Source organism: Leptonotus elevatus, chromosome 6 (genome assembly GCF_054856555.1).
Source record: "Leptonotus elevatus isolate MCC_2025b chromosome 6, RoL_Lele_1.0, whole genome shotgun sequence".
Lineage (NCBI taxonomy): Eukaryota > Metazoa > Chordata > Actinopteri > Syngnathiformes > Syngnathidae > Leptonotus > Leptonotus elevatus.
In genome coordinates this window covers 19,324,211-19,338,614 of record NC_141244.1, presented here as the reverse complement: position 1 = coordinate 19,338,614, position 14,404 = coordinate 19,324,211, and the positions used below count along the sequence as shown (strand labels likewise).

The 14,404-nt window shown below is 41.8% G+C and overlaps 1 protein-coding gene across 3 annotated transcripts in view; it reads right to left on the bottom strand.

Annotated features, from left to right (window-relative positions):
• Positions 1-14,404, bottom strand: part of satb1b (SATB homeobox 1b) — a 74,040-nt gene that overhangs the window by 17,212 nt on the left and 42,424 nt on the right. For all 3 annotated transcript variants that reach the window (XM_086078256.1, XM_086078257.1, XM_086078255.1), the window contains exons 7-11: positions 12,879-12,956; positions 10,103-10,626; positions 7,312-7,524; positions 3,802-3,873; positions 2,413-2,568 (exon numbers count right to left, since the gene is read on the bottom strand). In XM_086078256.1, coding sequence (XP_085934382.1) covers positions 2,413-2,568; positions 3,802-3,873; positions 7,312-7,524; positions 10,103-10,626; positions 12,879-12,956 — 1,043 coding nt within the window. The remainder of the gene's footprint in view (positions 1-2,412; positions 2,569-3,801; positions 3,874-7,311; positions 7,525-10,102; positions 10,627-12,878; positions 12,957-14,404) is intronic.

Sequence of the window (14,404 nt, the reverse complement as noted above, 5' to 3'; positions counted from 1 at the left end):
ACACACATTCAATGTGGCATTTCCACCGCGCTTTAAAGACCAGGGAGTTCTTCACGTCACCTTCCAAGTCCTCCCAGCATTGATATACAGTCATAGTAAGTGTTAGCATCATGAGTTATGGGGATCAACTTCTGAATCTGTTCACCATTTGGTACCTCGCTTTTAAGGTTGGACGAGTGCTGATAGGATGGTATATAAAAATGACAGGGCACGTATTTGTTGTGATCTGAAATGCAGAAATATGCCATTCTAGATCACCATCATATACAATAACCACTGTAACAGTTTGGCTGAAATGAAGGCTTGATACATTGATTCATTTAGCCAGTGGAATTAATTCCCTAAAATTATACTTAAAAAGTAACCTGTAGTTACATCACCTTAATCTGGTTTTGGGTCTCGTCAAGCGGAACATGCTGTATTCAGACTCTAAACTTGAAACGTATTTAGCCAGTGGAGTTCTTAAAGTGAACAAAAAAAGGTATCAAGGTGATTTTTAACATTCTCAAATTGTGGCGTGGGCCCCCTTGAGGGGTCACGGTAAGATGCCAGGTGGGGTGGCGTGTCACTCCTAAGGGAACATGCTTTTTTCTATACTATAGTAAAGTGTAATTTGTACATCCACTACAGTAGGTGGCAGTGGCACTTTCATTGTGTTCAAGTGTGCAAACAATGTTAATAAAGTTATTCAGCTGATTTATACTATTTATACTTTTCTTGTTGTCTTCAATATTAGGCTACATTGTTATGCAGAGGTGTACTTATAACAATTTTATAGACAAATTATACTATTTATAGTCACGGGTGAGAGTTTGGCACACGAAATATTTTCATCTTCGTAGGGAGGGGCATAACAGAAAATAATTGAGAAGTGCGTTAAGCTGTTTGCTGAATGTTTCCCCATCTAACAAGAACATTGCAGAATAATGTTGCAACAATACCAGCACTAACAATAGCGTTCTAGTACAAATGGGGCGAATTTAAGTAACTGGAGTAGAAATGTGCTCGGCCTCGGTCCCAACAGTCAATCTCGTACAATACTTTGCGCTGGAGAGCGCGTGAGGAGGGCAAATAAAAGATGCAAAATTTTGGGGAGGAGGCTTTCACATTTTCACCCACATTGCAGGATCTGTTGGTGGTGAAAGTGAATAAAAGTACAATTGTTTGCCCACGGCGTCACCTTTATGAAGTTTCGGGTCACCTCAACATCGACACCACGAAGCCACGATGGAGGTGGATTTACTGTATAGGGTCACGCCTGATCGGTGAAGTTGGCAGTTGGACCAGCTCGAAGTCGGATCGCGTTCTCATTGCAATAAAAATGTGCTGCTATCAGATGCTAAACCCAAAACATGTTCGCTAAGGTCTCATCTGTTTCGCTACTTGTAGTTATGTCTCCTTTATGAGCTTTCAGGTCACCATTGCCTGGTACTTTTGCAAGTTGGTATCCTATTAAGATCGGATTACTTTTTTACTGTAACAAAACTATGCCAAGATTCCACCTGAGTTTGATTACTGCGTTCAGATCTGACCAAATGGACCATATCAATGGTGCGGGGGTTAAAAGCACATCAAACGGAGGCCAAAGGGTGCCAAGCGAAGAGTTCAGAGGTGGTGACAGGAGGAAGAGCTGCGAGGCTGGCGCGGAAGTGGCAATGCCGGCTGGGTTGGCGAATGGGTGGGAGGGTTTGGAGGGTTGCGGGGTGGGTGGTAGGGGGGGCGTACCAGCTGCCCGGGGAGCGCCCATTACGAGATGGAGGCAGCGATAAGTGCTCTCCGAGGCCCCCTTTCGCAGGCATAATTAGCACACTTCTTATCTGCTCCTCAATTCACATTCACAGCCGCCCGCCATCAATGAAGCAGGCGGGAATCGGCGGCCAGACACAACCGCGTTCCCCCACAAAAATGCCTCGCACACCCCTTTCTCCCCCTCGTTTTTCCCCACCAACCTTCCATGCAGTCTTTGAACCCTTTGACAAAAAAAAAAAAAAACAGTGGTTTGTGCATCAAACTGCAATTTGGTCAAACAAAGCTATCTGCGTATGTAATCATGCTAATCAGCAGGAAAAAAATAAAGTCTTTGCAGATATTTCGGGATGATTCCCCACCCCCGGTGATCTATTCCCCCCTCCTCCTCATCATCATTTTTCATCAAGTACAATTGTGGAACTCTTCCAGACTCTCTGAAAATCTTTAATAATAACTCATTATTGCGGCTTTTTTTTGGAGGGGGGTAAATGCTTTGTTAAACAGTGAGTGAGGGCGTAGCGGTCGCACGTCTTTGCCAGTTTTTAAACGACTGTGTGAGGGCATTCATCTGTGTGGGAAGAATAATATCAACAATTTCAAATCCAAAGCCTTCAATTAGAGGCTCCCCGTGTGTATTTTGTAAGATGATACCTATGCGTGTACCTGGCTTTTAGAGGCGGCCACTTTGGCAAAGAGTGCCTGGGAGACTTTGGCCCGCTTCATCTCCTGCTGGATTTCGTCGTAGATGTTGGAGTTGATGTTGAGGATGCAGCTCTCCGTTTTGCCGTTCCACTCGCTGGGCAGAGGGGATGGCTTTACCTGCTCCCAAAGGGAGAGATTTTCAAACTCCTGAGCATTTCATTTGATTCTGGGAGTGTTAGTTTATGAATACAGTGGTGCCTTGAGATACTAATTTAATGCTTTATGCATTGCAAATCATATTTCTCAATTGAAATGAATGGAAATGCCATTAAATCTGTCCCAATCTCCCGGAAAAAATAAAAACAAAACAAAAATCTTTCTAATGCATTTTGTATGCCCTTAGTGGTCACAAGTCAACATACAAAGACGAATAGTTTCACGACTTTAAGTGACTCAGTAAGCTACACTGTTAATGTCTGTTGCTTAACCAATTTTAAAACTTTTTTTTTTTTTATAAACCTTCAATATATATCTGCGAGTATATTTACCTTCAACACTGTAGCGCAGTTGTAATAACCTCGGGGAATCGAGTGGTAATTATTTGTCGTCCATTCCGTTACAAAGCCGTTAAAATGTTCCAACATCTTCATTGTCTACAAACATATTTCTGAACAATAAGCCACTGTCGACTGGTTACTCTGGTTTGAAGTCCTCCCGCGCCGTCGTCAATCGCGTCATTTATTTCATAACTCCCACGAATCTGCGTAAGCCATAAATACTCAAATAAAAATTCTAGGACATGCTACGAGGCCCACGTCACCATCTCGTGTATATTCTGATGAATTGGTAAAAACAAAACAAAATGACTTATCTGCGCTCCCGGATTTAAAGGGAGAAGAGCACTGGAGCGCTCCCGGCTTTAACGGTAGAAACGCGTACGCGCGCTCTCGGCCTTAATGGGTTAAAAGGGTTATCACTCCGTGGCTATCGATGTTATTTGTAACCCCGTCAATGACATTTTGCATTCTATATTAGCAATGCTTATAATGCTAATTTAGCATTATGCTAGTGGAAGTTCAGTTACACAACATGTAATTCTCTTTGTTTTATGTTTAGTTTGACAGCAAACTACCGGCAGTAACTTCAACTGAGAGTAAAATAATTGCTTTACAATGTGCCAAACTGATAATTGCTGTGAAGTGAGTTGAGTTCACTGACACGGTGACACCATACATATCAAATAATTTTTCCTCACAAGTCAAAGCAAAAAACAAACAAAACTAACTTAAAAAACAAACCAAAAAGCCTAACCGCAGCTCATATCTATAAAAAAAAAAAAAGTACGCTGGGGCAATTGCATGTCAAGACACCACTTCTTTATTATAAATATTGTGACTATATTGTACTCACAGGAGAAAGTCCCACGGGAATGCGAGGGTTCCAATCTTCGGGCCGCACGCTGTTACAGTCTTCTCTCCGCGGCTGCACAAAAGACAACAACACTGCCATTTATTTAAAATACACCACGATGTGTGCGCGCACACAACACACACATATTAAAATAAAAAACACTTTGATATGTTGTACTCTGTGATTTTGTTCTGGCGTGGCGGCAGAAGGATTAAAAAACAAAATCAAATCATCTTCATTCAAGGCGTGTTGCTTCTTGACGAGATTCCTTTGACGAGGCAACAAGTAGCCTGATAAAAGCGGAGAAACTATTAGCATATGAATCATCTTCTGGTACCAGTGAAAAGAGCACAACGTCGGCGTCAGATTTGACTGGTAGGCTAGTATTAATTACTCTTAGGGTGGTGTAGTGAAAAGATGAACGTTTGTGTTGGGGTGGAGTTGTGGTTTGGGTAGGATAAGGGATTAGGGTCATGTATAGGGTTTGTGTTAGAGGGTAGAGGTTAAAATAGGAGTTGGGATTAGGATTAGGGAAGGTTAGATTTTGTGTAGTGCTAGGCTAAATCCAACTGAAGGCAAACACCTGAACTTTGGAAACTTTGGAACTTTGCAAACAAATTAGGGTCTGCAATTCATGCCCGCACACCTGGCAATTTTCACGTACCGTACAAACCAAGGCTCCGCACAGAAAAAAAAGATGTTTTCTTGTGTTCTTACCAGCAAATATTTTGAAGCGCCAAATAGTGTATAGTGAGGGGGAAAAAACACACCTTTTGAACGATGTGTTAGTTAGGGTCAGGGGACCCCGGGTTAGGGCAAAAGTTACAGTGATACAGGAACTCGTCATTCTTAGCTAAGTGTTATGGCGGTGGCACGGGCTAGCCATCATACTGCACGAGCGCCACCACATACCTCCGCATGTGTTTTTTTACAAGCCTATAAAAACCTTCCTCTGTCTCGGCCTCAATTGCCACCCTGCATGATTTATGTGCGCATATTCACGCTGCATCACGCCATATATGAGAGGTTGGCAGATGGCCAGGAGTGAGAGTGTGTGTGTGTGTGGGTGTGTGTGTGTGTGTGTGCATGCGTGCGTTCGAGTGTGTTTGTGGCTTTGCGAGAATTGCCTCATGTAGGTCTACATGAGAGATGTCAGCAGGTTTTAAATCACGCGGCTAAATGATATCAGCCCGCAGATACGCCACTGATGTTGTTGATTTGAGAATAAGGCCGCAAATTAAAAAGGCGGATTACTTTTTATGGCATCACACCGCCGGTTTGACAGCTTGCAAAACAACTTCTCGTAATAATGGTAAAAAGAATACTGCAATAAAAAGATGGATACAGCGAGTTGTGTTTTATTGCTAACCACGCTAACTAGCAAGTCAACATTTGCATTGCAGCTTCTGACTGGATTACACAAGAATCATGGCACCTCCATTTTATTTAGACCAGCGTCTCCCGATTGAGCCTCAATTGTCCAGAAATTTCACCAAAAATTACAAATATCTGACCTGTCTTTTCAACACTCTTTTGTGTTGGGGCACTGGTGGCAGTAGTAAGGTGGAGCTCGACATGCTGATGTCCACCGATTGGTCGAAAGAGACTGTTGATTTAGGTAACACGTTTTTGGTGTCTCTGTATCAATATTTATAAATAAGTGAGCTTTTTTTTTCACCCCCAAGACATTAGGGGAGTATTAGTGTTACGGTAGTAAAGGGGCTAAGTTAGGGTCAGGTTAGGCTAGTGTCAGTTTTAGAATAATGCTGGTGTTAGGGTAGGGTTAGGCCAATGAAAAATTAGGGTGAGGGTTTATGTAGCAGATTAATTAGTGTAGAATTGGTGTTAGGGGAATGTGTGGCTAGTGTTAGAGTCATTTGGGGATAGAGTTAGGGTCAGGCCAAAGTAAAGTTTGTGTAAAGTTGTGCTTAGGTTCCAAATATCGCAATTGTACTACGGACTACAAGAGTAAAAAGGGAAGAAAGCAACAAGGATTCTCAACAAACAGCCTTCTTTGACTTGGGTGTTCTCTCCCGTTGACCGAACTGACACTAAAACACAGTTAGCCTGAATGTGAAGATGAGCTTTCAGCTGCAAAGTGGTCGTCCCGCTGGAGTGCATCTCCACTACTTCACAATCACACTTTTGACTTTCTGTGACGGTGCGCAGCCATTTAAAAAGAGGGGCGGGTGGGGGTACAGTTTGTAGGCGGGCGGCTATGCGAAAACAAGACAGAGGAAGTCATTGTGGGCTGTTCTCAGCGGCAGGATGCTGCTGACAAATGCACTTCTCCTCGCACGTAGTGTTCCTTTAAACACGGATCACTGACTCGAGTTGTGTAGTTGTACATTTGGTCTTAATTCCCTGAATGTGAAACAGCTAACTGGAGAAAAAAAAAAGCCAAAATACATGCATTGTTTCCTTTGCAAGGGATGTAAAAGTCATGGTATGCAGTATGTTAAACAATGTTGGGTAAAGGCTGGTAAAATTTAAGCTTTAAGATTTAAGCGGACATTTTTAGGGTTATTTTGACCAATTACGGAGGTCCTACAAAGGCAAATTTATCCTCGAGATTTTATGTAATTGCCACCAAAATTTGAAAATATATAGATACTAAACAGATGGACCACGCTACACTGATTTGCCATAAAAATAATAACAACAAAAAAAGATCCATTTTCACTTAGCAGCATGACATTTGTTATTTGCATGTCTATCACAAATAGACCAACAAGTGTCAGGTCTCTATGTTGAGAAAGACATAGGAAACCTGCAATTAGGTATGAAGCAAACATTTTATGGTTTGATGACGCTTTGTAGCTCCTCCTGTAATTTCTTTTAAGTCAGCCCCCAAAACCAGTTTGACTTCAGAGCATGAAATTTAGTAGGAATGTTTATCAAAAGGAAACCAAAAAAAGCCCCAATAAACCATGGCAGGACAGCCACAGGAAGTCCGCCATTTTAGTTTAAAGCAAACATTTTAGGGTCATTTTGCAACTTTCCAGAAGTCCGTCAAAGACAAATGTGTCTATTAAAAAAAAAATCTAAATTTCAACCATTTAAACTCCTGAAACCAGCTTCACTTAGCAACATGAAATTTGGTAGGCATGTCTATCATGAGTAGACAAAGAAAACAGACTGAAGAAGCCATGTCAGAAAACACACAGGAGATCTGTCACTTTGGTTTGAAGCAGACATTTTGGGTTATTTTGGCCCTTGAAAGAATAACTTATCAGATAGATTTTGTTTTGGCAAATTTGAAGCCAGTACATGACAAAGATGGATGACGCCAAACTGTAAAGAAGTTTAATTTGATTTAAAGCAGCCAATTTAGGGTAAATACCAGGTAGCCTTCAAATACAAACTCATACTAAAGACTGTCCAATTTTGCTAAATTAGGAATGTGTTCTCGAAGTGTTCAAAGTTGCCGTTTTAGGGTCATGTTTACAATTTTGATGTATCGATAACTCATAATAAGTTAGCTAACGCATAGTAATTGACTGCCCGCACCTGAACAGGCCGGCTGGGGGGTGTGCTGATGAGTGGGGCGGCGCCCATGGCGGACGCGGCTGTCAGGCTGCGCTCCCTCTCCTCCTGGTAGATGCGATCGCGCTCAGCCTCGGGCAGCTGCAGGAAGTTCTGCATGGCGCGCAGGTTGACCAGCAGTGACTGCGAGGCTGTTTTTGGGTCCTCTTCTTTGCGCAGGATCTCAGACAATAAGCCCTGCGGGACACCCAGACAAGCAGAGTTAAAGAAAAACTTGTCACAAAAGGTACTGGCTGTGTGTCTTATATATAGGGGGGAAAAATCTACTATAGTCTTCATAAGTGACCAGAGGTTGAAAAGTGGTCAAGTTGGCAAGACGGACGACAACTATGGTAATTTGAAAGGAAGTGTGGTAATTTCTACTGGCTGTGTCCTACTCGAGACAATAATCTACTGTTGTCTTCATATTCCAGATGAAAAAATGGTTAGGGTGCTAAAAAGAGGCTTACAGCAACATTAAAGGAGCTGAAAGTACTGTCTGTGTCGTACATGTGACAGTAATCCACCTTAGCCTTCTTATGCCAGGGGAGACACTGGTCAGGTTGGCAAAATGGAAGTGGCCTAAAGTAAAAATTTCTGGCAAGTGCTGGCAGTGTCCAACATGTGGTAACAAATCTACCATATTCTTCATGTACCAGGGAAGAAAATTGGTCAGGGTGGCAAGACGAAACAGGCCAACCGTTGCTGGAGCGTAAAGGCTACTTGTGAAAACAATCTATTGTAGTCTTCATATGACTTTGAAGAAAACTGGTCAGCGTGGCAGATGGTGAGTTTCATGGTAAAATAATCTGCCATAGTCTTCAAAAGCCACGGAAGAAAACTGGACAAACGTATTGTTCAGAAATAAGAAATAACCATGTTTTTGAGAGAGAGAGAGGAAAAAAAAGACAATTTAATGATTTTTCCTGGACCATAAACCAGTGTGAAACTGGTTTCAAAGCCTTTCTGGCAATCGTGGACATATTCTTAGAAGTGTGACACAGCTGGCAATCAGCATGTCCTCTTGTTTACTCATCAATAGTGTTCCGTGTAGCCTGATTTGCCCTTTTTAGGCATCTCTCAGTCGCACGCTGCGCAATTCTCTAACCGTCAATAGGTGTGATTTACTATGAAAACATGGTGACGTAGGCAATATGTGCTGATTTGTAGCTCTTTATTAGTTTATTTGTCAAACGTTCTGTCATGTTGGGGTTAAAGCAGAAACTTTTTTTGTCATTATTAACTGTCCACTAAAGATGCACAAGTAGACTCTTAATTAGAGAATTATACACTAGACCGTTTTTATTTTCCTTAGCTCAAACAAATCGCAATTTTGAGGGTTTCTCCATACAAAAGAAACTAACTAAGAAAACAAATCCAGCCCCTGAAGCCAGTTGTATTTGGCAACATGAAATTTGGTAAGCATGTCTAAGTAGACCCCCCAAAAAAGTCTCAAGAAGCTATTGCACAAAGTTTACCATTTTGGTTTCAAGTGGCCATTTTAGGCTCGACTTGACTGGGTAGCACCGACTAACATGCAATTTGGTAGGCATGTCTAATGTGACTACAACCACGCAAAGAAGCCTCAAGAATCCATGCCTGAAAAGAGACAGTTTTGGTTACATTATTGTTATTTTGAGCCATTTTCAGGTTACCCTTCAAAGGCACACGATAGATTTTGTTAAATTGCTACCAAATTGCAACTGCGTATATGACACGGATGAGGGACTTTCTATGTCATTGTGGGTCTGGCAGCAAAGTTTGACGAGTCACCATAAAAATTTAAACTAATAATTCAACAAAGACAGAGCCTGTTTCACTTATAGCTTTCTCATACTCAATAAGTCAACAAATCAAGTGGCCATTTTATGGTCAACATTTGGCCATTTCCAGCAAGGGGCCCTTCAAAGAGGAACTGGTCTTGGAGATTGTGTCTGATTGGTACCAAATTTGAAGCACGTACACAAGACAGATGTCTGACACCAAATTGTATTGAATTTTTTTCATTGCGTCTGGGCGGGGCAAGGCAGTCAAGTTTGACTGACCATAAATCACATCCTCAGCTCCTCCCAGAGCTTCCCCAACAAAACATCCACCTGTACCTCAGCAGCCGCTTTTATTAAATTTAAAAAAATAAAAAAAGAGTTTATAAATAATCCTCCAAAGACAAACTCTCAGACGGCATTCCTCTATCATAACAGATTGTTGTTTGTGTGGGAGACAGTACATATTGTACTGGGGGGGTGGGGGGAGAAGCGCATAACTAATAGATTCTTATCACGTTATGTTTTACTTTCATAGGGGAGTCATATTGGAGTTGTTCATCTTCACAAGGCAAACATGTTAGTGATGAGTATTAGGCTACATGTACATGTGAACAACCAAGAAAAATGTGAGTATAAAGAATGACCTGCAAAGACGTCTGAATGTGCTGTAATGGGAAAGCCCATCCAAAAGGTCCTCATTTTACAAGAATAATAATTCTTCTATTGCAAAATGATGGTTTTTTATCTTAATTAAATCCGACTTTATTCATATTTGAGATTCCTGAAAAAAATATACAATTTCTGATCTCTTTTTCCAAAAGAATGTTTAATCTGAACAAAAACGCAAATTTTTAACGATAAATGACATAACTTCTCATAAGATTACAAACTTTTAATCTAATAATGTGCCATTTCCCCCCCAAAATTTAGATCCCCCCCCCCCCTCCCAAAATTATTTTATTCTCCAAGATTACTAGAAGTCTGGGAAAAAAACGCAACTGCCACCTCACCTGAGTTCTATTGAAGGCCACTCGGGCGAAGACGGCCTGCGATATCCCTGCACGCTTTAGCTCGTCGCGGACCCACTGGTAGATCTCGGAGGACACCTCTGTGTTGGATCCCACCTGGGGTTCCAGGGGCTTGCCGTGCGAGTTGCGGTTGACGGGCGGGTGGTTAAGGTACTGTTGCGACAGCGACTGCTGCGCCAACAGACGGTTGACAGCGTACTGCTGGTTGAGGATCTGGGCCATCACCAGCTGCTGGTTGACCAGCTGGGGGCTGATGGGCGTGGACACTAGGCCCGGGTGGTGCAGGCCAGGGGGCATCTGCCGCCCGCCTGCTTGGCCCCCACCGTGTTGCTGGGGCGGCGGCGGGGCGTGGGACAGCGGGGGCACCGGGGACGAGGGCGTCTGCTCCGCTGTGCTGCCCGGGATAGGCTGCTGCTGGGAGAATCCCAAATGGTTGTGGTTGTGGTTGTGGTTGTGGTTGTGGTTGGAGCCGGGCGGAGACAGGTCGGACAGGCCGTCCATCTCGGCTGGAGAAAAGACGATAGGAAGAGGATAGAAAATATGGACATGACGTGAAATTCAAAATAGTGAATATGCTAAACAAATGGGTCAGAAACTGGGAATGGCATGTGGGGAGACATTGGTTCATTCTCCAATCACTACATTTGGAGGTTTTTTTTAACAAGGCTGCAGCTCCAACTGTTTAGCATGGACATCTCTGATTGGTGGTGTCCATTCTGTTTGGTTTAACTAAAGTAGTTAGTCCGAAAAAGTCATTTGAAATCTTAATGCCTGTCTTAATCGCTAAATTTGAAACACTTGTCTGCAACTTTGACTTTAGTTTAAAACCCTAATTTGAAACCCTAACATGGAGCTGAAACCCCAATTTAAGACTTCACCCCTAGTCTAAAACATGTTGAAATGCTAACCTTAGTCTGAAATCCTACTTTGAAAACCTGGAATTCCTAGTTTAACATCATAACCCTAATTTGAATCCCTATCTTGAAACATTAATCTGACAATTTTATTTTGAAGTAACTCAGAACCATTGAAAACCCTAACCAGAGTTTGAAACCTTTATCATAGTCTGGAAACCCACATTTTAAACCATAACTCAAGATTAATCAATCCTTATTTAAAACTCTAGTCTGAATTCTTAGTTTGAAAACACAAGCCTGAGTGTGAAATACCTCATTTTAAAACCCTATTTTTGGTTCTAAGGCCACAATGTCATTAATACTTACACATTTGTTGCAGATGATAAACGTTTGCGTGTTTGTCTTTGGATGTGAATGTGGCCTTTTCACAGAAGTGTGGGGGCCGCATTCATAAGTGAACACCTCCACACTTCGCATTCATACATTCTGATGAAAACAACGCTACGACGTACAGTATGTTTTAAGCAGATGATGAAGATTAAAAACGCGTGGACCTTTTCCAAAAATACCCACAATCGTCGCGCCCGTTTCTCAACTGTCAGCGAGCACAAAGCGAGCGGCCGAGATGAGTCTATTGAGCATTTGTCAAAAACAAATGACGACGGAGAGGGGGTGAAGGGGGTTAGTGGGAGGAACAACAACAAAAATCATCCTGGTAATAATCACGTCTTCTTTCCCCGTAATCCCTGCCATTCCCGGTCTCTGATGGTATGACTTGTATGTGAATGTGTGCGTGTTAGTGCTGGAGGGCATTGCCATGCAAATTGAATAGAGAAAAGGAGCATGCAGTCCCCGAAAGGAGGAGGAGGTCCTCTTGTGGAATGGTGCCACAAAAGAGCCCTGGATTAAAGGCACAATGGGAACGTGATGTGGGCCGCGGGGGTGAAGAAGTGAATGAAGAAGGGGTGAGGTTTGATGAGAAATGAGTTGGGATGAAAGAATTTAGTTAATCTGATTTTATAATCAATACTGCTGCAAAGTTTGCTTGTTTTTTTAGAAAAAAAGTCCTATTTTATAAATAAAAATGAGGAAAATTTCCTCAAATTTAAACTTTAAAAGCCTTTTACACACTGCACTTAGCAGAGTGCATCACGCTGTCACAGAACCACATTCATTGAGTATATGATGCGAGCGTGTGACGGCATTCCGTATTGTGGTAGGATTTAACTTGGAAATGCTGTTGTGATGACATCACGCCGCATCCAATAAGAAAGGGGTTGGCGGAGTGATTTACGACTGCTAACCGCAATACACCAACCAGCGGAACAGGCCACCATCTACTTCTTGATAGGCCGTTAAGCAACAACTTCCAAACATAGGAGAATTTGAACAAGAGCTCCAAGGTGAACACCAAGAAAACTAAGCGCAGAGTGAAAAGGCTTTAACAATGTCAAATCAATTTTTACTGTGAATAAATATGACAACGATTAAAATAACACATCTGATATTGAAAGAAAAAATTATCCTAAGATTGTGTTTTTCTCAACAAAAGGCCATTTTTTTATGTCAAAGATTAATTAATTACTGGTAACTAATCTATTTCTTTATGTAGTAGTTTTTCTATGGAAAATAAACTTCTTCAAATGATTTTTCAATTGTTTTAAGTTCACATGTACATCTATATTTCGACCATTTGATTTGAAACAAAAACTGACATTCTTGTATTCATTTAAAATGCCATTAATTGAGTTCATTAATTACTAACGTTGTAATTGATTAGGTTATATATTTTCTTTCATAATCAAGTCCCCAGCACTAATTTAAACACACCGACATCCTTCATCCCGTGAAGTGTGTGAGGTGTATGTGCATGTATGCGCGCGTCTGCGCCCAAAACATACCTAGTGCATTAGCACGGGGGCTCTCCCGGAGGACGCATGTTCCCAAGTAGCCCTCCAGCTGGGAAGGTTGGCGGATGCCTACAAAAGGTTGGTGAGAGGGGCACACACAAACACATGCACGCACACACACACACAAACACATACAGAGTGGCGTGAGACGGCAAGCAAATCAGTTATAACAGCAAACTATTTCCGTCTCTAGGAACATTGGTGAGATTTTGGGCTGAGACGACGTGACGTCAGAACCATAGTAGCGATTTTGCTGGCTTATACATTTGAGTAAGCCAGGTTTGTTAAAAATTGTATTAGTAGGAACTGCAATTGTGTCAGGCTGTCAGCATTAAAGTGTGCATAATCATTTGCACCTATTAAACTAAACCTACTTGCTTAGTGGCTAGATGCTGGGAACAATGTCAGTATAATTAATTACTTTTCTTTAGCGTCCGTAATTAGCGATTGAGCATGATTTGTATAGATGTTGGCAGCAACAGTTTGTGACGTCAATTTAGACTTAAACTGGGCTACCAGTCAGGAAGACGTCAAGTCAGCCGCCACGCACTGCCATGAACAACTTAAAAATAAAAGCGTACCGTGGCGCTGATGTCCATGGCATGTATTAGGGACGATTTTATTTTGAAGTTGGCCTTCCACACCACGTTGGTGGTGTGTTACTGCCATGCATGGCATTGTTATTGCTGGCTTGACTGTTGACCATGCCGACCATGCACTCCAAACAAAATGCAGAAAGTCTTTGTTTTGTTTAGTTTTTTGGAGGGGGGGTTGTACAAGAATTACTCAAGGCTGCCAACTGTGTGAATTATTGTGCAATGCTATACTATGCAATCTATGTGAGTGAGCGTTCTTAAAAGGGTGTGCCCAATAATGTTTACACAACTTGATGATAGCGTCGCAACGACTTAGGTAACTATCCGTGATGTCATCTCAAACAAGAACAGATGATTGTGCTAGAGATTGTCAAGACTAATATGTTAGCATCCTAGAACACATTAATACTAAAATAAAATAAATACACATATCCCCGTAAGAAGTCCAGTTTGGGTGCAGCAACAATTCAATATGTGCACCTTAAGAGTAAAATAAAAATAATGCAATGTTCCACGCAACACTGATGTGAAGCAGTTCAAAAGCAACCCAAAAAAGTTTACAGCGGAATATTAGTTCAGTGTATATGTTAAATTAACATGCAGAGTTGTTCTGGGCAGCATTAGCTGTTCACGAGTGTCATACAACACAGATGTGAAGCCGGACTAATAAAAATAATAAAAAGGTACACAATTTAATTTTAGCTCATTGTAAAAATGAAAAGAAAAAAAAGGGGGGAAACCCAAGGCCTCCATTTGTTTGCGGCGTGATTGGATCAAATCAAAGCAAAGTCAGCTCATCTGCTAAACAGTACGGCGTAATCTCAAATTATTAGATAACAAGATAAAAATGCGTCGTCCGCTTCATGTGACAGCAGTGAGACAAAGACACACTTAGTCAGACAACATATTGTATTAGTGCGT